This window comes from Propithecus coquereli, unplaced genomic scaffold (assembly GCF_000956105.1).
Source record: "Propithecus coquereli isolate 6110/MARCELLA unplaced genomic scaffold, Pcoq_1.0 Scaffold780, whole genome shotgun sequence".
In the NCBI taxonomy this organism is placed as follows: Eukaryota; Metazoa; Chordata; class Mammalia; order Primates; family Indriidae; genus Propithecus; species Propithecus coquereli.
The window spans coordinates 474,989-498,416 of NW_012153952.1; the positions used below are offsets into that span (position 1 = coordinate 474,989).

The 23,428-nt window shown below is 42.6% G+C and overlaps 1 protein-coding gene across 1 annotated transcript in view; it reads right to left on the bottom strand.

The window, feature by feature from the left end:
- Positions 1-10,779: 10,779 nt before the first annotated feature.
- Positions 10,780-23,428, bottom strand: part of RPRD1B (regulation of nuclear pre-mRNA domain containing 1B) — a 53,979-nt gene continuing 41,330 nt past the window's right edge. The window contains exon 7 of the mRNA XM_012662813.1: positions 10,780-13,389. Coding sequence (XP_012518267.1) covers positions 13,240-13,389 — 150 coding nt within the window. The 3' untranslated portion in view covers positions 10,780-13,239. The remainder of the gene's footprint in view (positions 13,390-23,428) is intronic.

A 23,428-nucleotide genomic window follows, 5' to 3' on the forward strand; every position in this document is an offset into this window, starting at 1 on the left:
AAGTGAGGCCACTTGGCCAGAGCACAGTTAAGTCATGGGTTTGGGACTTGGACTCAGACAAGTGGAGTCTGGAGCTGATGCTTGCAACCACCCCAGCGCTGCCTCTCTATAAAGCAGTTAATGTTCAACATGAGGAGAAGCCTTCCAGGGAGAGCTGGAAATGCTCACGTCTTCCTGATAAGTCAGCCCCACGCCAAGACAGGATTTATTCAAAATCACCCAGCTCTGCCGTGATGGAGTTGGGACTTCAACTGGATTCCAAATTCAGGGCTCTTTGCCCTAGATGAGAGCACGCCAAGTGGACTAATCTGATTTAACTGAAGTGGAAACAAATCGTCCAGGGTAGCAATGTCACAGAGATCCTATCCGGGGAAGTAAAATGCATCCGAACCTGGCTTTGAGCCCAGATGCATACCTGACAGGCTACCACGATGCAGTGGGTCCTCGAGCCCGGGAGAGGAGAACTACCCAACGTAAGCATCTGATATTTTGAAAGTGCACATGTTAGGAAATACATGGAGACCTCATTAATTCATAGCCTAATAATTCAGAAGCCATCGTGGCTGAAGTGCATATTATATATCAATCCAGAGATGGGCAAACTCTTTCTTGTAAATATGTTGGGAAGGGCAGCCACATACAGCCTGCTGACCCTTGCATGGTTGCATGTAAGTGGCTCTGGCCTAAAGCATGTCCATGCAGGAAGACAAGGAACCCTCGCCGCCTGTGCTGGCCACAGCGCCTCGGCTGGAAATATCTTTCCCTCTCCTGGGCTTGATGTGCACGTCTTTGGTCTGCTTGGGCATGTGTGTCATGTGGCACCTGGCCAGCCCACCGCTGCATCTGTTCCTGGCAGAGGGGCAACAGGGTCCCAATAGTGTAATATTGAGTGTCAGTCCCCCGGTGGGACCCGCTGGCCATGGGGGATTGACGCTTCCTACTGAAGCTGATCTTGTTCTGTCTCTTCTTTATATGAATAAAGTGTTCTTCCATCCAGGGCCTGTGTGAGTCATGTCTTTCTCGGCAACCCCAACACCTGCAAGCCATGCAGTGGGCTGACATGCTGGGATCGCTGCTCCTAGTGGCAGGCATTAGTACACTTTGCTATCCTCCACGCCAGCGGTCCTCAACCTTTTTGGCACCAGGGACCATTTTCATGGAAGACAATTTTTCCATGGACTGGGGAGGAGGGGGATGGTTTCAAGATGATTCAAGCTCATTACATTTATTATGCACTTTATTTCTATTATTATTACATTGTAATACATAATACAATCATTAAACTGCTCACAGAGGTTGGGGATCCCTGTTCCAGGCAGTGTGACTCCTCCCTGGAGTTGGTAATAGGTATTAAATGCTCCATGAAGTATTCTAGACTTTGCAGGTTATACAGCCTCTGCCTCAACTACTCCACTCTGCTGTTGTGGGGCAAAAGCAGCCACAAACAACACAGTGTCTGTTTGCCTGCAATTGACAAGCAATCCTTAACTATTCATTAAATGAAAACAGTAGCATATAGTGCAAAAAGAGCTCTACTTCTCAGCAATTTCAGCCTGAGTCCTCTTGCCATAAAGCAATCTCCACACTTGTTCCAACTCTATTGTCTTTGAAACCTGGCATCATCTCTGATCTTGCCTGCCCCCACCCACCCTGGGACGGGGTAAAATACAATCCTCTTATGTAAGAGATGAGGACATTGGGGCACAGCAAGGTCACCAGACATATCCCAGGTTCCAGAATTGATTAATAACGGTCAGCTCTCAAATCCACATCTTCCCACTTACGGAAGTGAATGTCCTTTCTACTGCCCACCCCACCTTCCCTCACGACTTCAAGAGTAATGAAATTGTTTCTTTTAAAATAGTCTATTGTTTATTCTAACTTTGTATTAGATAAGTTCAGATAAGTGAGATTTTATTGCATAGGTTCCCTCTCATTTGTTGTAACAGACAGCAACAAACCAGGAGGCAGGAGATGGCTGCAGGGACTTGAGGAAGTATTTCCTTTCTTTGGACCTCAGTTTCCCCTTGTGTAAAACAAGGCTGCAGGTTTTCTATGACTAGCATTCTTAAACAAGCAGTGCAGGGTGACAAAAAGAGCTGGAGACAAGAGGGACTTGGAGTTGCATCCCAGTTTCATTATACGCTAGCATCATCCCTTGAGCAGGTCCCATCTCTGAGTCTCCGTTTCCTCATCTGTAAAGTTGTGACGTCACTAGGTTGTTTAAGGAATATATGGAAAAAAATATTTACAGTTCCAGTACATTAACTGGAATATCACTTCATAGACAGTGAAATGTTCATTCTCCCTTTCAAACCCTTGCCACACGATTTGTAAATATCATGAGTGCTGTCTCTTTACTCTCTTTATGGTGTTCATTGAAGAATTTGTAGTTTTTAATTTTGATGAAGTCCAATTTATCTGTTTTTTTTCCTTTTGTTGCTTGTGCCTTTGGTGTTATATCCAAAAAAGCTTTGCCAAAACCAACATCATGAAGATTTACTCTTATATTTTCTTCTAAGAGTTTTATAGTTTTAGCTCTTACTTTTAGGTCTATTATTAGGCTAATTTTTTTTTTTTTTTTTGAGACAGAGTCTCACACTGTATTGCCCCGGCTAGAGTGCCGTGGCGTCAGCCTAGCTCACAGCAACCTCAAACTCCTGGGCTCAAGTGATCCTCCTGCCTCAGACTCCCGAGTAGCTGGGACTACAGGCACACGCCACCATGCCCGGCTAATTTTTTCTATATATATTTTTAGTTGTCCAATTAATTTCTTTCTATTTTTAGTAGAGACGGGGTCTCGCTCTTTCTTAGGCTGGTTTCGAACTCCTGAGCTCAAACAATCCACCCGCCTCGGCCTCCCAGAAAGCTAGGATTACAGGCGTGAGCCACCACGCCCGGCCTTATTAGGTTAATTTTTTATGTATGGCATGAAGAAGGGGTCACACTTCATTCTTTCACATGGGGATATCCAGTTGTTCCAGCACCGTTCGTTAAAGAGACTATTCTTTCCCCATCGAATGGTCCTGACACTGTTGAAAATCAATTGATGATAAAGGTGTGGATTACTTTTCCAGACTCTAAATTCTATTCAGTTGATCCATTGTCTGTCTTGATGACAGTACCACACAGTGTTGATTAGTATAACTCTATAGTAAGTTCTGAAATTGGGAGTGAGTGTTCCAGCTTTGCTCTTCTTTCTCAAGATTGTTTGACAATTTCCATATGAATTTTAGGATCAGCTTGTCAATTTCTATAAAAAAGCCTGGTGAGATCTTTCTAGGAATTGCATTAAATCTGTAGATCACTTTGCCATCTTAGTAATACTAATACTGTCTTCTAATCCACAAACATGGGATATCTTTCCATTTATTTATTTTTATTTTTTTGAGACAAGAGTCTTGCTTTGTCACCTGGGCTAAGAGTGTAGTGGTGTCAGCCTAGCTCACAGCAACCTCAAAACTCTTGGGCTCAAGTGATCCTCCTGCCTCAGCTTTCCGAGTAGCTGGGACTACAGGCATGCGCCACTATGCCCAGCTAATTTTTCTATTTTTAGTAGAGACGGGGTCTCGCTCTAGCTCAGGCTGGTCTCGAATTCCTGACCTCAAGCAATCCTCCTGTCTCTGCTTCCCAGAGTGCTAGGATTACAGGCGTGAGCCAACACTCCCAGCCTATCTTTCCATTTATTTAGTTCTTCTTTTCTTTCAACATGTTTGTTATTTTCAGAGTCTAAGTGTTGCACTTTTATTGTTGAATTTATTCCTAATTATTGTATTGCTTTTGATGCTATTGAAAATGAAATCATTTTGTTAATTGTATTTTTGGATTGTTCATTGCTAGTGTTTAGAAATACAATTAATTTCTGTATATTGACCTTTTACCCTGCAAATTTGCTGAACTTGTTTATTAGTCCTAGCAGTTTGTTAGTGGATTTGCTGTACACAAGATCATGTCACCTGCAAATATCAATAGTCTTATTTCTTCCTTTCCAATCTGGATGCCTTTTATCTCATTTCCTTGCCTGACTGCCCTGGCCAGAATGTCCACTACAATGTTGAATAGAAATGGTGAGAAAACGTATCTTTTTCTTGTTCCCAAGAACTTTCCAAGGAGGAAAGTTTTCAGTCTTTCATCAAGTATAATGTTAGCTATGAGTAGTCCATAGAAGCTATTTATCAGGTTGGAGAAGTTCCCTTCTATTCTTTGTGAAGTGTTTCCACAAATTCTGATAGGTTGTGTTTTCATTTTCATTCAGTTCAAAATAATTTCTAGTTCCCGTTTTGATTTCTTTTTTTATCCATGTGTTATTTAGAAGTGTGTTAGTTTCCAAATATTTGGGGATTTTCCAGGGATCTTTTCAATTTTGATTTCCAACTTAATTCCACTGTGGTCAGAGAATGTACTTTCTATAACTTGCATCCTTTTGAATTTGAGATTTGCTTTATGGCTTAGAATACGGCCTACATTGGTAATTGTTACTTGTGCACTTGAGAAGAATTTGTATTTTGCTATTGTTGTTGGGTAGAGTGCTCTAGAAATACCAATCAGATCAAGTTGATTAATAGTATTGTACGAGTCCTTGATTTTCTGCCTACTTATTGGTCATAGTCTACTCAGGCTGCTGTAACAAATACCAAAGATAGGATGGCTTAAACAACAAACATTTCTTTCTCAGTTATGGAGGCTGGAAGTCTGAAATCAGAGTGTCAGCATGGTTGGGTTCTGGTGAGGGACCATTTCACGGCTTGTAGCCAGCTGCCTTCTTGCTGTGTCCTCACATGGTGGGGAGAGAGAGAGAGGAAGCAAGCTCTCTTGCGTCTCTTCTTATAAGGGCACTAATCTCACCGTGAGGGCTTCACCCTTATGACCTAATTACCTCTCAAAGACCCCATTTCCAAATACCATCACACTGGGAGTTAGGGTTTAAACATAAGAACTTTGTTCTGATGCTGAATGAGCTGTGAAAAACTAAAAAGAAAAGAAAAAATAAATAAACATAAGAACTTTGGAGGGGGGATCACAAACATTCAGTCTATAGCATTATTTTACCAACTATTGAGAAAGAGGTATTGAAATCTCCACCATAATTGTGTATTTGTCTATTTTCTTTACAGTGCGTATTTGTCTATTTTTCTATCAGTTTTTGAATTACGTATTTTAATGCTGTTATTAAATGCATAAATGTTTAAGATTATTATGTCTTCATGATTAATTGACCCCTTTTATCATTACGAAATGACCTTCTTTATCCCTGGTAATATTCTTTCCCCTGAAATCTAGTTTGCCTAATATTATTATCCAGCTTTCTTTTGTGTAGTGTAAGCAAGATATATATTTTTTCATCCTTTTACCTTTAAACCATTTGTGTCTACATTTAAAGTTTGTTTCTTATAGGCAGCATATGTTTAGGTCTTGCTTTTTTTAAAAAAAAATTCAATCTATCTCTGCCTTTAAGTGAGATGTTTAGACCATTTACATTTAATGTGATTACTGATATGATCAGGGTTTAGTCTATCATCTTGATATCTCTATTTGTCTCATCTTTGCTCATTTTTTTCTGTCATCCACTGGATAATTGAATAATTTTTAAAATTTCATTGCATCTTCTTTGCTGGCTTATTACCTACAATTCTTTGTGTTTGTGTGTGTGTGTGTGTGTGTGTGTGTGTGTGTGTGTGTGTGTGTGTGTTTTAGATTGCTTTAGACTTTTTAGGTACTCTTTATCACATTCTACCTTCCAGTGACATTACAACACTTCACAAATACCATAAGAACCTTACTGGTATACTTCTATTTCTGCCCTTCTTACCTTTATGCTATTATTGTCATACATTGCATTTTTTTGTATATTGTAAACCCCAAATGCATTGTTATTATTTTTGTTTAAACAATTATCTTTTAAAGAGATTTAAATCAGAAAAAAATTGTATACTTCTCCATGTAATTTTCATTATCAGTGCTTTTCATTTCTTTGTGTAGATCCACCTTGATTTCCATCTTGAATCATTTTTCTTCTGTCTGAAAAACTTCCTTTAGTATTTCTTACTGTTCAGATTTGGTGGTGATGAATTCTTTCAGCTTTTGTTGCTGTGAAGAAATCTATTTCACCTTCATTTTTGAAAGAAATTTTTGCTAAATACAGAATTCTAGATTGACTTTTTTCCCCCCTTCAGCAGCACTTCAAGGATGCCATGCTATTCTTTTCTGGCTTACATAATTTCTGACAAGAAGTCTGATGTCATTCCTATCTTTGTTCCTCTGTGCATAATGCTTCTTTTTACTCATTATCAGTGGCTCAGCAATTTGACTATGATGTGTCTTAGTGTGTGTAGTTTCCTCATGTTTATTCTTTCTGAGGTTTACTGAGCTTCCCGAATCTATGGCTTTATAATTTTCATCAAATTTGGGGAATGGCCATTATTTCTTGAAACACGTTTTCTGTCTTTCCCTCTTTTCTCTCCTTGTAGAAACAACCCAAATATACATTGACTGACTGATAAATAAGATGTGGCATATCCATACAATAGAATATTATTCAACCATAACAAGGAATAAAATTCTGATACATGTTACAACATGGATGAACCAACCTTAAAACATTATGCTAAGTGAAAGAAGGCAGACACAAAGGTCATATACTGTGTGATTCCATTTATATTAAATAACCAGAATAGGCAATTTCAGAGACAGAAAGCAGATTAGTATTGTTGAAAGAAAGGGATAATGGGAGTGACTGCTCAATGTATATTGGGTTTCCTGTTGGGGGAATGAAATGTTCTGGAACTGGATAGTGGCGATGTTGCGCAATATTGTAAATGAACTAAATACCACTGAATTGTACACTTTAAAATGGTAAATTTATATTATGCATATTGTACCACAATTTTGAAAAATGCGTTCACATATACACAGAAGGATCATTCACGAATTCACAAATAAACAAATTGAGGTTATAGAAATGAAATTTTTAAGTATTATAACAAAAATGGAAAGATGAACCAATAATTAAAGTCCTAAAATAAATCATAAAACCATTACAATACACAAGCAGATTTGTGTGACTGCAATTACAAAGCAACTTTGTTTCCTAGCGTCCCTTGAAATCCAATTTGTGGGGCTAGTGTACTGTATCCTCTAACTCTAGAAGAAAACTGAGGTCTCCACAACTTCTCTAGTCATTCCTATTTAATTAAAAACAGATTCCTGTAGTCACACTTAAGGTGCAAACAGTCTTGATTCATAAATTTAAATGCCCACTCCCATGTTATAATCCAAATGGCTTATCGTGGGAAGTTGACTTCTCTGAGCCTGCTACAGGTGGGAAGCCAGCATGGAGGAAGGGAGGCCTCCCTTGTTTAACTAATAAGGTTTCTGACCCTTCCAGGGATAGAGCAGTGGGAATGAAGGAAAGAAAGAAGGCAAAGCAAGAGCCAGATCTAACTTGAGGCGTGGTGGTGGTGACTGGGCACAGGCTGAGCAAAGGTTTAACAGCCTCCTTCTCCCACTGGCTCCTCAGACACTCCTCGGAGTGATTCATCCTCTCCCTTCCCCCAGTCACCCTATTCTCAGGCCCCATCACCAGGCGTCCCTCCCTGGGGATGATGCTTTATCCCTGGCTCTTTGCTCTCTGCTCCTTCTTCAGTTCTGTGAGTCTGAAGTTCACCTCCCTGAGGAAACCCCTCCCCTCTCGCACAGGCTCTGAGATCACCCCGGGATGCAGGCCAGTTCTTTTGCATGCATCCTTTGCTCTGACAAACAGTGGGGGCTGCACCCAGCTCGGCCACCTCTCCCTTGCTCCATCTTCAAGCGCTTAGCCAGCCCCTGGCAGCTCCCTTTAGATCCTTCGAGGCAGAGGTCTGCCTGTCCACCAGATTGCCTCCCTACAGGAGACACCATTTAGCTCCCTGGAGCCCCTTTTCCTTAGCCTTGAGGTTAAGGGGTAAGTGGAACTCACCGCTCCTCCTAGGAAGACTCCAAACACACCAACAGCTCTTTTCAAAGGAATTCTCACCAAAAGCATCTTCCTTCAACTAACTCTTGACCCTTTTTATACCCTCAACGTGGGTGAGGAGGTTTGAGGGTTTTAGATTTCTGACCATCATTGTAAATACTGCATATGATATAGGCATGTGCTATCTATCACTACTGCCTCCCAACGAACATCTACTTTAACCTCTGGTCACACGTGTATGTAAACACCTGCATCATTATCTGACATAGTAACAGACACCACTGAGCCTCTAATTAGCATAAGACATAGCACTAGCCCCTTCTTACAAATATTTTTATTATTTATTTATTTATTTATTTATTTAAGACAGAGCCTCACTCTGTCACCTGGGCTAGCTCACAGCAACCTCAAACTCCTGGGCTCAAGCGATCCTCTTGCCTCAGCCTTCGGAGCAGCTTGGGACTACAGGCACGTGCCACCACGCCTGGCTAATTTTTTTATATTTTTAGTAGAGATGGGGTCTTGCTCTTGCTCAGGCTGGTCTTGAACTCCTGACCTTAAGCAATCCTCCCACCTCTGCCTCCCAGAATGCTAGGATTACAGGCGTGAGCCACTGCACCTGGCCTCACTTAAAGTTACTAATAAGTATGTTTGTTAACTACTTTGATTTATTTCCTAACTCAAAATTCATACAGACAGTTGGTATTTAAAAAGCCATGAATGGCTGGTCCGATGGTAGTGGGTGATCTGAACTTATTAACATTAGTGTCACTAAAGTTGGTATACAACCCCCACTGCTAAATTTGGCTAAAAAATAAAAAAAAAAATTTTAATTAAAAATAAAAAGCCATGGAGTACATTATGCAAGTATTCAGTTTATTAAGAAGATCCTCCGTAGGAAGAAATACTATGAAAGCCTAGTCATAGAACTTTGGGTCTGGAAAGGACTTCAGAGGTTAGCCAACCCACTCATCTCCTTTAAGCAGCAGCTGAGGTCCTGAAAGCCTGAGTGACTTGTCCAAGGTCATCACAGCGAGAAGAGATCAGAAGATAAAGGTTATCACTTGCCACAGCTGCCTCTTATTCACAAAAAATATTGGGTAAATGGATTCATGCTAATTTTAATATTTATCAAGCCAGTCATAGAAATGAATTTTTAATGCAAAATAACTACTTCAGAGTCTAAAATATTGAACAAACTCGGCTTTCAACACTACATAAAGCTGTATGAATCTCAACCTACTGTACGGGAGAATAATGGGTTCTTAATTGAATCTGTGCCTCAGAGTGGAAGCATGATTTTTAACTGGAAATTCCCACAGAGGTGGTGGCGAGAAATGAGCTTTAGCAAGATGAATTATTCTAGGAGGAAGTAAGAGAGCAAAACCATCCTAGAAAATGGCTTTTTCTTAAAGATCTCGAGTAAGCCAAATGCAGATTGCGTGTGCCTAGTGAACTGCTGTGTTTACCCCCATCTTTCTAGTCTTGGCACTGTCTTCTGCGACCTGATCCTTACAGATCACGTACGATCTGCAGGGTTTCCTGGAAGTGTCTATAGCACGATGGTGATACTACTCATTTACCTAACAAATGTGAGTGGGAGCCCAGGATATGCCATCCAGAGCTCTCAAAGACTTCAGTCCTGCATTCTGTGATGCCACACAATAATAATAAGCTTTGAGGGCTGACAGTGAGCCTAGAAATAATTTAATCTAATACCACATTTCAAAGATAAGAAAACTGAGGCCCAGAGAGGAAAATACCTTGTCCAGGAAGGTCACACAGAGAGTTAACGGCTCTAATCACAAAGGTTAAGCATTTTGACAGATTCATGAACTCTTGGGTAGCTCCATCTTCGGCTCTGAGGACCTCAGAGTCATTTTGTAGCCTGAAGTGCTAATTAAACCAGAAGAATAATGGACTTACTATTTATAGGTAGGAGTGAAGAAATTAACTAGGCCATGAAACCTGGGGACACAGAAGGAGATCTTCTCTCCCGAGATTCACATATTACATTCAACCGTTATATTTCAAAATGGAACTTGAGTAATGTATAGTCTCAACTTTCCTAATACTGGACTTGATTTGAGTTGCAGTTAGTCTTGATGGACCACAGCTACCGCAAGACTTTTTGCATCAAGAAATAGAGGGGTAACTCCACTTCTTCTAGCAAAGGCTGCCCTTACAGGGGAAAGGTTAAAACGATCCTTCTTCAAACATACCAATTGCTTCAAAAGGACCTGTTTCAAACAATTTTCCAGTATTATCCAGTCAATATGGTTTCATTGAACACACAAGTGAAAAGGAGAAAGGAAACCCATGGAAATGTTTTTTAAAGACACACCATTTGGGTTTGCAATTATCTCACATTTTTCTTCTTTTTAATGTTTAGAGTGGCTTTCACTGTATTGCTAAAATCAAATAGCTCTCAGGAGGCCTAGTGGTGTGAACAAAAACGCTAAAATCAAAGAGCCTCCAAGTTTTAATCTGCCAGAGATTGGCTGTGTGGTACCGAGGAAGAGTCACTTAACCTCTCTCCATCAGTTCCCACTTCCGTACAATGAGGATAAAACTATGGTGGCGCCTCCCCTGGGTACTGTGTGGATTGGCTAATTACAGCTAATTGAGCCCTTGGAAAGAACCAGAAAATACTATGTAAGTGCTGAGTATTTATGTGCCACTAACAGTCACAAAAACTCCTAAGGGACAAGAATCTGTGCAGACAGCACATTCTCTATTGGTGATTACTAATCACCCATTGCTTACAGAGACAGCACTGCGTTTTCTGTAACAGGGTAGGTTAAAAAAAAAAAAAAATCACACGATTGTTGTTCAACAACACCATCTTTATTCAAAAATATATATCTATGAGACATTTCAGAATATACTGCTGCCACCAACGACAGCCTATACTTCTAAATAAAGTCCTAAATTAATATACAAATTTAAGCTTTAAAAATATTCTTTAAGAAAAACAAAACAAAAACAAAGCAAGATCAAAGACTTTCTGAGGAATATGACCTAAAGGAAAGGTCCTTTGAGGCCTACAGATGCCCTAAGAAGAAAAAACACAAAAACAAAAACCACCCACCCCACCCTGCTAGATCACCTTATACATACAAGGAGAAAGGGTCATTTAAATTAAACAAATGAAGTAAGCACACTCTGGGAGGATGTAGGAAGAATTAAGATTTAAAAAACAAAAGCATTCATTAAAACAAAACTAACTTCCTCACAGGAAGTCCACTAGTAACAGGTGTTAAGAGGCCAACACATTCATTTACATAATTGCTACCGTTTCACTTCTTGCTCTTGCTGTAATAATTATGCACCGGTTGCTGGTCAAAGACTTGGTTGGGTAAAACAGATACTTTCATCGAGCTGATTAGGGCAAATTTCTACTATACCCTTTTGTCTGGTTTGTGGCTGGTAAAATCTTGCTTCCTCGGGGAAAGCAAAGAGTGTCCCAGATGGGTCTGTTCAGAAACAAGTTCATATATGCAGGACCAAAGCAGCACACCATACGGGGGAGGGGGCGTATGTGCAGAAGCAGCAAAGATTAAAATTTACCTTGCAATTTTAGTAATGACACCTGTGGCCTCTGGAAGAAAAACCTCATAGATTCATTAATTTAACAGTGAAAGAACAACAGGCAGTGTCATAAGTGAACAACACACAGTCTGTATCCAAACCTGAAACACAGCTTAAACACTACTAGGCTCTACACAGAGTTCAACTGAATACCTGCCCTGACTTTTCATTGTTCTCATGTCATGATGGGCAGGGCAGCTTCTTGAAGGAAAGCCTGTTATACTTTATAAAACATAGATTATGTTTTAACATGTTTAACATGTAAAATTACAGGAGATTTTTGGTGATCCTGGAAACAGCAATTCAAATTAATGGAGATTCTGACGCCCCCTCCACTGAATTCCTTTTTATAGCTTTTGGATTTCAGCCTCTGGGCTGTCGTTCCTATTATACTATTGGGCAAATTGTTTTCTGCCCTTTCCAATGTCAAAAACAAGCCTGCCACATTAGAATGATTTATATTAGCAGGCCGATCTTTTATTATAAGCAAGGTAAAAATTCTCTCTACATTATAAAGTCATAATGTCAGCTGGCATGATAATGGAATTAAAATCCCCAATTAATATCCCCGACTTCCCCCTTCTCCTGCCCAAGATGAGCTATTTAGTAACATCTGATGCAAATACTCCTCTTCGTGTGGGAACGAGGACCTGTGCAGTGGCGTGACCTGACGGACACGCTCAGCGTCCTATTTGCAGAGGAGATGTTCAGGTTTAGTCACCATACCATAGACACGCACCCACACAGTGGATTAAATGTTAGTGTGTGCCCCACTCCCAGAAAAGAGAGTCAAAGCAACATCCATGCAGAGCCCAGATGTAGCACGCCTGTGTGTGGGGCCTTTATCTTTTGGGGCCCACCAGTGCCACCCCTAACAACTGCCTTCGCAACCCCCAGGGGCCACGGCATCCTATTCTTAGGAATCTGCTCTATGACAGTGGGAGGGGCCCTTGAGAAGAGCAGCTTGGAAAGGTTGTATATACGAACTTGAAGCAAATGACTGATTTCTGATTCATGCCCGTGATCCCTGCTATTCTGTCTCTGAACTGTGCCTTTACGTCCCAGACGAGCTTTGAATCTTATTGCTAGACTCTACAAAACAGACGCACCTGACCTTTGAATACACATGGCTAGTAGGAGTAACGGTAAGGGCTTCTTACCGTAAAGAGATTTGGCAAACTCTTTATGGCAAAGCTGCTCCACAGCTGTGCCTCCAACCTTCTGGGGCAGATGGCAGCTGGGAAAGCCAATGTCTCCAGAGCGAGTCCCTCAGTGGAAGCCCATATCGAACTTGAACAAGCCCAGCTCAAAAAGGAGGTGCTACTTTCATGACAAAATGCTGTCATGAGGGACAAGAGTCTTTTAAAAGCTTCCAGAAGTATACATGATTTTCATAACTTCTTAGGTGTAAAGAGTGATATAAGAATGGAAAACCAGCTGGGGCGTGGGAACATGAAGTGGGAGAAAGAGTTTGTATTCTTTGCAAATACGAATCTAAACCGGATTCCACTCGCCACTGTTCTGAACTGTGCTCAAGATGAAAGGCCGGAGAGGAGAATCAGAGTCTCTGGTTCTTTCTTGAGGCTGGGGGTGGGTGGAAGAAGGGATAGAACCAAGGACTAGAAGGTCATTCCCAACCACGACTTGCCTTCTTCTTTCTGCTGGTACAGATGGAAATCTGGGGCACGACACTCATCTTAGTCAGTTGAAAACAGGTCACCAGCAGAGGGCAGGGGGGCCAAGCCCCCTGTGACATTAGGCAGCAGCGAGAGGTCTGGCAAGCTCTGAATATGGGACTTTAGTTCCTTGCGCACCTGGGTTACTCGTGCAAGCTTCTGTTTATATTCCTAAGGAGACAAAGAGATGACAACGCAGGTGAGTCTCTGCGTGCTGACGAGCACGCTTCCGAGCCGTGCAGCCACTCTCACCCTCTTGCTCTTCTTTGTCCCCAGCGGACCACCCACCTTGTTCAGCTACATCACAAACTCTGGAGGGTTTTCCAACTCTCCAAACGTAAAACGTTATCCAACCCTCCAATGGTAAAACATTATATCAAAAAAGAAAAGCCGAGTGCAATACCATCAACAGCAAATTAAAAGGTATTCAACCTAGTACTTGAGATCTGAAAGTAAAAAGAAGTGATATTTAATATTTGCATTCTCTTTTAATTTGTTCTCAAAAGTTTCAAAATGCCTTATAAAATAAAATGCAGACACTCAGTCTTTACAATTCGTTGGAGATTCCATCTAGACATAGTTAGAAAAATCACCGTAAAGCTGTAATTTCTACGTTAACACTTAGAGATAAACCCAGATTTCTCATTTTTGCAAACGAGCACTACAGAAGCTCAAAATAAACCACTGCTGCTATCTGTGATCAGGACCACTTCATTTCTACCTGAGTGACACAGTAAGTCCCTAATGAGGCCTTCTAGCAGTCTCTGGCCTAAGGGTCCTGTAAACATGCCACTGGACTTATCTTCCAAAAGCCCAGCTTCCATCAAGCCACTCCTCTGAAAAAGTGAAGCACGGCACCCCACTAGCTCTGTGAGTGCTCAGAGCTCAAGGCCTTCTAAAGACAGCCCCTGCCCAGATGTATTTCTCACAACTTCCTAACTCCCTTTGCCTGTGTGAGCAATTTGCTCGGGACTCCCTTCAAGCCTGGAGGGGTCTCTTTCTTCTCCTGGCCCCAGCAAAGCCCTGCCTACCCGTGGAGCTCCACCTCTCCAGGAAAACACTTCCTCCTCACCCAGGAGACTGTTTCCCAGCTCCCCCTGCTCCAGGGCTCTCCCGTGCACAGGCGTGTGCCTGAGCCCCTAGGAGGTGGCTCTATGCTCTCTCTCCACACATGTGAGATTTCTACATTCCTCTAGAATATGAGTCCCCTGAGGACAAGAATGGGGCATATTTTTTCCTTTCCTCAGCTCCCAGAAAAACGTATTCTTGGTAAATCTGTACAGAAAACCACCCTTGAGCCATGTGAGGTTGGGCCTGTGAGGTCTGCAGCTGATAGCCCCCCTGGGCTTATCTTTTTTCTTCTAGGTGTTTCTGCAAGGATAAGGAGGTCCCGGAGGCTGGGCTCTTGCTGAGGAAAGCCTCTCCTGCAGGAATGTGACAGAAAGCGCTGTGCTGAGACTCGAAGAACTGGGCTTAGTGCTGGTCCTGCCTCTGCCTTTTTGTGTGACCACGGATGTGTTCCCTGCATTCCTTATCTGAAATTGAGGCAACTGGACCATGAGACTGTTCCTCAGGTTCTAAATTCCTTGATGCCAGATACCTATGCACACTTGGAGAGACAGAGGATTTAAAGGTAAAAGCTTAAGAATTGTTGAGAAGAATGATAAGGCAGGAAATAGGTCAAATGAAGAATACTTAGTTCAAGTTGTGAAGACAAAAGTCCAAGCAAGGAATGGGAGGCGGGAATAGGGCACAGCCCCTTCACATTACTGAAGGCGATGCGTCTCCCACCTGAAATGAGAGCGTCTCACACAGGCCACTGAACAGAGACGGGTAGAAATTAAGCTCGCCTAACACCCCGTTTCTTTCCTTTGTAAACTTACCACAACTAAAATTAAACAACTTATGTAAATTAACGATGACTCTCCCACTTGGCTAGTAAGATCCTGGAGACCAGGATCAGGCTCATCTGCTTCACCCAGCATGCACCAGGCCCCGCAGTGTGCAGCAAACGGCACATATGCTGAATGCATTAACAGTGTATGAAACATGACAGTAGGCACAAGTACACCACATCAGGTAATCTTCCTGAGACCTCGACTTTGGTCAACTGTCACCTTTCACATTCTTTTTTTTTTGAGACAGAGTCTCAGTCTTTTTTGCCCGGGCTAGAGTGCCGTGGCGTCAGCGTAGCTCACAGCAACCTCAAACTCCTGGGCTCAAGCGATCCTCCTGCCTCAGCCTCCCGAGTAGCTGGGACTACAGGCATGTGCCACCATGCCTAGCTAATTTTTTCTATATATTTTTAGTTGTCTGATTAATTTCTTTCTAATTTTAGTAGAGATAGGGTCTCACTCTTAGGCTGGTCTCGAACTCCTGAGCTCAAACAATCCGCCCGCCTCGGCCTCCCAGAGTGCTAGGATTACAGGCGTGAGCCACCGCGCCTGGCCATCCTTTCACATTCTTGAAACTGAAAACTATTTTCAAATCTGAGGATCTGAACCCCTCTTCCTCCCTAACAGTTTTCTTTTTTGGCTGTATATACTCCAAAGGAAATTAATATAAAGCATGAAGGCCAAGTCTTTATTTCTGGACAAGGATTCATTTAATAAAATTCTCCTGAATGCTGGGTACAAAAAGGGTAAAATGGTTACAGAATAGCTACTCCCTGCCCAAATTCTCTGATCGAAGCTGACAATTAAAAGACACCTTGACTCCCAGCCACCCATCTTTGGCAACCGTGGAGCACTTCAGGGTTGAACAAGTCCCTTAAGAACAGTCTGAAAACCACTGAGTCTCTAGTGAGCTGAGCCGGGATCAGAACTCAAGGCTCCTCACTCTTGGATAATCGTCAGACTAACTTGGCAAGTTCACTGAGGTTAAAAGGGAAGGCAGTTGATTGGATTAGATGCCACTTTAACTTCAAATAACTTTATCCTAGTCAATTAAAAAAAAACTCAGTTGTTCCTCTTTGGAAGGAGGTACGGGGAGGGGGGGTTGCAATCCCATCATGCTTAGGCTGATATTCTGCTCTAGACATAACCAAAGAAGCTCATTTAAATAAAAGGAAATGTGTTCTACATGAAAGCTCTCTATTCAGGCCACTCTGAAGTGGATGGATCCTGGCCATACCTCCTCATGCCACTGGGTGACTCTTCTCAAAGGGACATCTATTTTAAGAGCAGGCACATGGGCCTAGGAGGAAGGCATCACTGGAGAATGGGCACAAGTGGGACTGTCACTGAAAAGGCTTAAAAACCATCAAGGCTGGTAAAAAGAACAAAAAAAGACCTATAGACCAAGAGGTTCAAATTCATGCATCTGGGTATATACTTTGAATAGCCAAATACAGGTAGTGATTGCCTAAAAACTATTAAAACATGTACCTGCTTAACTGGGACAAATGACTTAGCTTAATGTCCTGAGGAGAGATGAGCAGGCTCTAATTCACAGCAAGCTCTGATTAGATAAAACTGAGGCTATAGTGATTTTATAGTCCCTTAAATAGATTCAGTAGTACTATGTGATCTCCTATCTCTTCCCTGTTTTTAAAAAAAGGAGATTCAGGTTTTCTCAATAAAGTCATCTATAAATGTTACCATGGACCAATACAAAAATTAAAAGTGAAATCCAAACAAAACTACCCCCCAAATACAACCCAGCCTTCACTTGCCTCCTAGTTCTCCCCGCTGGCTATGCTCCCTGCCTTTCCAGGTTATTCTCTTTGGTTCTGGACAGGTAAAGGAAGCAGATCTCAAGAAAATCCAAGAATCTCTTGTCTCAACCTACCAGCCTGCCTTCTTGCAGAAGTGTGGTCCAAAAGCTCTACAGAGTTCCAAGCTGTGCCCTCAGCAACTGCTGCTCTCAGAAGAAATCCAGGCCTCTTTGCAGGATACCACTAAAACCAACTTCAGTGTGATGAGACCCATTCGTGGGTGCTGCATCCCATAAGCTCTTCAGTACCCCAAGTACTACCAGATAGAGAAATGATGTGCCACGGTGGTCGATGCTCCTTGTTTAAAATACCTTATTTTTGTGTGTAATACAGGACCAAGCCTTTAATCTAACACTCATGCTACCCTGCCTGGTTCTGAAATTCGAGAACCCAGGACCTGCACCGCTTGTATCTGCAGGGCGACCCTGCCCATTGGCCTCCACTCCCTACCACTCGCCTGATCTCAACCACTGTACACACGGCTCTCTCCTGCACTCTCCTCTGCACACACTGCCTTTCCTTCATGACCAATCTTAAGCAAGAGAAGACAAGGCAAACTCAAGCAGGCCTGTTGCTTTTCCTTTCCCACTCGTGCATAATTTATACTGATCAGTGAGGGGCTGAGTTGGACCTTCCATTCAGCTGCAAACACCTATTGCAGCAAACCCTGTCTTACCCCAGAGGGGCCGGGGGGAGCCACGAAATAGGGAAGAGTCATGTCTGATCTGCTACCCTATTTCAGGATCCTCAAGGAGGAAGACGGAGGAGGTGGCAGGCACCTACGATAAACTGCCTGGGTTTATTTAAACTGCCTGGGCTTATTTGACTGCCAAGAAATGTTTAAAATGTAGAGGGTAAGGCCCAATGTGTAGTTCTGAGATAATGCCTAGGATTTATGCTCCTGGCAAAGCTTTGGAATCTTGTCTCACAGATACCCAAACTTGCATGAGAAAATGTGTCTCTAACACCCCTCTGCTTCCTGTAGATCCTGCTGACACTGTGAACTCAGACCATCATGGAGCACCAAGACAGTTCACTGAAGGGAGCAGGACTTACACATTCTTTGCCTTTTTTGGTTAGCACAGTAAACCAGACCTGACATGCTGCAGATGAGCTCTGGGATAAGAGGGCTAGAAATGACAGGACTGACATTGCAATGACCTTTCCACAGGAATTTCATTTTCAAAACAAACAAAATTGTAAGTGTTTCCTCTAGCAACTCATGTAAGAAATACTGATCAAAATGTAAACATTGTCAAACCTATTTTCTTTCTTGATGGGAAACACTTACATAAGTAAAAATATGTTAGAAATAACACTATGGGCAGGGGCTTGACTTGATGAGATACGATTCCCAGCATCAACACTCATGTTTTCCTTTATCTTGCCCTGTTGTGCTATAGGACATACGGTATATAAAAACCACCCACTGCTTGGCTACCCCTAATTAAGAGTCATAAAGGGTTATTGTACACAAAGCAGTTTATGAAGTCCCCTGTTTTAAAAGTGATCCACCACACTGACTTTAAGTCAAGGAACTGCTTCATTGCATGAAGGCCGAAGAGAACCAAGCCAAAGGGGAAAGCTGACCCTCGCCCAACATTATTAAACACACCACCCAGCCCCCTCATCCTGCCAGAAGGCCTACCCCTCGCCACTAAGGCCACAGGACCTACATTTAGAAATCATAGTCTCAGCGTAAACCACAATTTCATTCACTCATGTTTTTGGAAAACACAATATACACATATTTGGATTGAAAATAAGAATGCTGTTTTTAATTCATTTTTCTTCCAAAGATCCACGTGGGAACAAAAAGCCATCCCTGACCTGCACCTCTCTCCCAGCCAGCTCCAAGATCCCATATGACCTAGGGGCAGCTGTGACATTTCAAAATGATACATTCTGGGGTGTCACAGCAGGCCTGGAGCTGCTGAGTAAGATGCTGGGGAAGATACAAGGAAGAGGACAAACTGTCGCTCCAATCTCAATGTTCTGGGCCTCTCAGCTCCGTTACCAAAACCAGTAATATAGGCACACACAAAGTCTCTTCCCAAAGGAAAAAGGACAAAGTGGCCACAACTAGAGGAATGTTCTCAGAGCAATCAAACCATCCACCAGAGAAGTCAAATGGGAATGGGCATCTTAAATGTGAAATCGTACCATAAAGTATTTTCTGAGTACTGCTTTCTCCCCAGAGGATCCTCTACACAGAAAGGTGATAAGGGAGCTTCCACCGCCACAGCAAAATGCCCAATCTGACAGGGATTTGCAGATGCAAGGGGAGGATAAAAAGTTAGTGTCTTACACGTGGCTAAACTAATAAAAATGAAAGTAACAAAAATAAAATCAATTTAGGACAGGACAATTTTTCAAATCTTAATATTATTATAAAGCTAAATATTTATAATTTAACAGATGTCTGTAAAATGCTTTTAAAAAATACTTATTAACAAATGGACCTGGGTCCTTAAAAAATGCTTATATTTATATGATGGGAACTTCATTACATAAAACCAAGTAAAACCAAAATATTAAAGTATAAGATCAACTATTTCTAATTAGTTGGGGTTTTTTTCAAATTAACTGTCAAAAACATAAGCTTTGCACAAGCAACAAAGACCCCACACCCTGGCTTCCTTAATGTCCGTGTTAATAGAGAGCCAGATTACTGATGTGCAGACAAACATCAAAGGTGGAGACAAAGGTTTCTCCTTTTGAGCCAAATACTAGCAGAGTCGAGCATTCCTGGAGGGCAGCTGACAAAGGGTAGAAAGGAAAAAGATAGTTTTCATACAAAATAATTTTAAGCAATGTTTATTATCATTTTAAGTGCTAGCAGGTCGCTCAGGGCAAGGCGGTCTGCAGGTTACTGCACTGCATGCATTTGAGACAGCTCTGTCTACAAGCAATGAAAAGACTTCAATTCCTTTCCATTAGCAAACAAAAAAGGGAATGTTTCCTAGCTCCTCCAAAGGCTGAGGTATATCGCATCCTTCCCGCTGGAAGGAGGTGACTGTGGCGGAAGTCAGAAAATCCAAGTTCAAATCCTACTCTTCCATGTGCCCGTGGTATGACGTGTGACTTTACCTCACTGGGCTCCTGTACATGTGAGATGGAAACAAAAACAAGGCCTAAGCCGTGGGGGAGTCGTGAGGCTTGGGTGAGACCAGGCACTTGCTAAACTGTTCCATGTGGATTAACAGATCTCAGGGGGAAAGAACACTCGTCCCTCCCATGTCCTGTTACTTTATGAGCAATACTTAATCTTCTTGACTTATTAATATATGCTGAGAAAAGACACGCAGAGTTGAAGAAAAAGAATTATTAATGGGATACAAAATCCTTCTTCCCACCAACCATTTGAGCATGTCATTAAAATTTAGCATGTTTACTAGAAGCTGCCTTGAGAAAACGAAAGGGCTGTTGACCAGGAGGTACCTTGTTTCTTTTAAAAGGTCTATGTCTAAGACTGGGGAAAAAAAGTCACAGAATTGTTTAACCAGGTGGCACCACAGTCTTATCAGTCCATCAATCCACAGGCCCAGGCAGAAGGAATTTGTCTAGGGAGTAAACACAGATTTTGTGGGGACATCCTCAAACTGCAAGGAGTCCCCATCAAAGACAGACTCTGACCTCGTCCAGAGACGAACGAGCTGCACCTGCACCTGCCACCCTGAGATCAGAGCACTGGGCCAAACACGTGACAGCGATAATACAGACAGGACTTTGGGTCCGGTCAGGGAAATAATCAAATCATCTGCAAACAGAGTGACAAACCACGCGGTGTGCTGAAGGAATCAGACAGGGAGCTGGGACAGCATACTGTGACAGTGGCTTGGCTTTATGGGTGGGAGGAAACAATTCCTCGAGGAAATGCTGTTTGCCCAGAGATATAATGAGGAACAGGAATGAGCTGGGAAAGGGTAACCAGTGGGAGATAAGGGGGAGGGGAGCGTTTCAGGCAGGCAGAGGGAACACCATACGCGAAGCCTGAGACAAAGGGCCAGTGCGGACAAAGCACCATGGAACACAGCAAGAGGCATGCCTGATGAGGTTGGCAGGACTGCGAGAAGGGGGCCAGGCAAGGATTTGGGCCCACATTCTAAGAGTGATAAGACGCCATTGTGATGTTTGAGCAGGGGCGTGCCATGCTCAGAGCTGTATTCAGAACACATCACAGGGCTGCCATGTGAAGGATGGACTGCAGGGCGCAAGGACAGACGCAGATGGATCAGCAACGAGGCTGCTGCAGGGGTGCAGGGAGAGACGATGACAGCGTGGACTAGGGTGGTGGAAGTGGAGAGAGAGAGAGAGGAAGGAGGCAGATTCAAGAAACATTAAGGAGACAAAAACCACACTGGTTTGGCGACTACTCAGCTGGGGAAGACGGGGGATGGGAGGCCAATCTGGCAGAGGCGCAGCAGAGGAGCTGCGGGAGAGACTGCAACAAAAGGCCAAAGTGACAGACCAGGGAGGTGGAAAAATCAGGAGAAACATGGGATGGGGCCTAGCATCTGATTTTGATGAATGGCCACGCCACTCTCCAAGCTGGGGAAAGAGAAGGAAAGCAAAGGGGAGAAGGGAGACGATGATCGGTTTCAGCCTCACTGTTTGTGGGGTCTGTGGAAATATACGTGGGGCTGAAGTGCAAGGAAGGGGCCTGGGCCACGGAGCCGGTCAGGCCATCCGCGCACACGCGGTAACTGAGGCTGGATAAGGAAAAGGTCCACACTGAGAAAAAGGTTTAGTAAAGGAATGTCAACATTTTCAGTACAGGGATGGAGAAAAGCTTATTAGAGACAAAAGAGTAGGCTAGAACAAGCAGAGGGCAGTACACAGAAACCCGTGAAAGCAAACACACAAGGGGTAATAAACACAGCAGTACTAAACGCTAAAGAGAGGGCGAGGAAGAGAAAGGGAAACAAGAAACACAGACCAAGCAGTATCTTTTGGCTTTTGAGATTAGACCACTGGGGGGCGGGGGTTCTGCAGACGGTCACTTCAGTGGAATGTGGACATGCACACCAAGCTGCAAGGAGTTAAGAAGAGGCAGCAAGGGAAAACAGGACATGGTAGTGGTTACAAACGGACAGTGGTGCAGAGAGTGCGCTCAAGTGAATGGGATGATTTTTTTTAAATACTGAAGAGGCAAAGCCTTCTACATGCTGAGAAAGCCACCTTCAGTGAGTCTACTGAAGACTTCCTGCAGACAGGAAAATAAATTGGCCTTAAAGGCCTGTGTGACAAGGAAAGGCAGAAGCTTACAACGTCAGGATAGTGAGGGTGTTAGAACCTGTAGCCCAGGTGAGGGATAACTGTGATTTTAGAAATGAAAAGCCACATGAAAGATAAAAGGCTATAAGGACAGGACCACTGGTCCTAACGGAGAAGGCCACACGGAGCCTGGAACAGGCGAAGCAGATTGTCATCACTGAATGGTATTTAAATGGTATCGCTATGGGAATAACTCCCGGTAAGTTTATGCCTCACAGAATAGAAACACTGTGAGCAAAAGGAAAAGGAAAAGGCTTGGAAAAGGACCTAATACACCATACCTGACACCATGAAGAAAAAGTGTATGTGTCCATTTGTAATCACTGTCCCACCCCCAAGAATTCTCAGAAGGCTGCAGGTAAATTTTTATTGAGTTGAAATTTGCAAAGTTACTGGGCTTTGAAATTCTCAAAGTAGCTAACAACAGAATTAAGCAAAGAGAGTTGACCGCACCTCTTCCTAAAGATGTTTAAAGATAAAGGACCTGAGTAAGGAAGAGAACAAAAGGAAGCTTGCAAAGCCTCGCTGACGGCCAGCTGGTACCACCCTCTTCACATGAAGCAGCCCAGACCTTTGGGGGCTCATGGATTTTGTTTTCATTTTGACTCCAGATTATAACCAAAGGTTCTGCCCTAATCACAGAAAAAGACTGATCTCATTTCAAGCCCAACATTTTATAGAGAGAAAAACAAAGTCAGAGATGTAACTTCCAAGATTACAAAGTTTGCCACAATCCAATTTTACTTTCTTCAAAATACCAACGTGAAGTGGGAGTAGAAGGCCCACCTTAACAATAGTAGGAACATTCATAAAGACCAAAATAGATCTTTGCTCAAAATAACACGTACCCACTCAAAGAGGCAGCTAGATGCTAGAGCTCAAATTTCTGTAATTTAAACCCTGCTCTCAAAATTATGCTCACTCAAGTCAATGTTATAATAAGAAGTATCTGCTATTTTCCCACAGCTGCCTCAAATGTAAACAAGATCATTTAAAAGCCAGAAGAGAGCTTCATTAGTCTAATTAAACTGTTCAATGTTTGCTCCTTCATGAAACAAAGACTAATCCTTAACTTGAGGTTTATATAAAGTTCAACGAAGTCCTAGGCTGGTTAAGAAGTTCTGAAAAAGAGCAACAACTCCTACAGCAGGAATGCATTCTGGTGGCAAAGACTGTGAAATGTATATAAACTTCAGTGTACTTAAAGACAAGCAGACA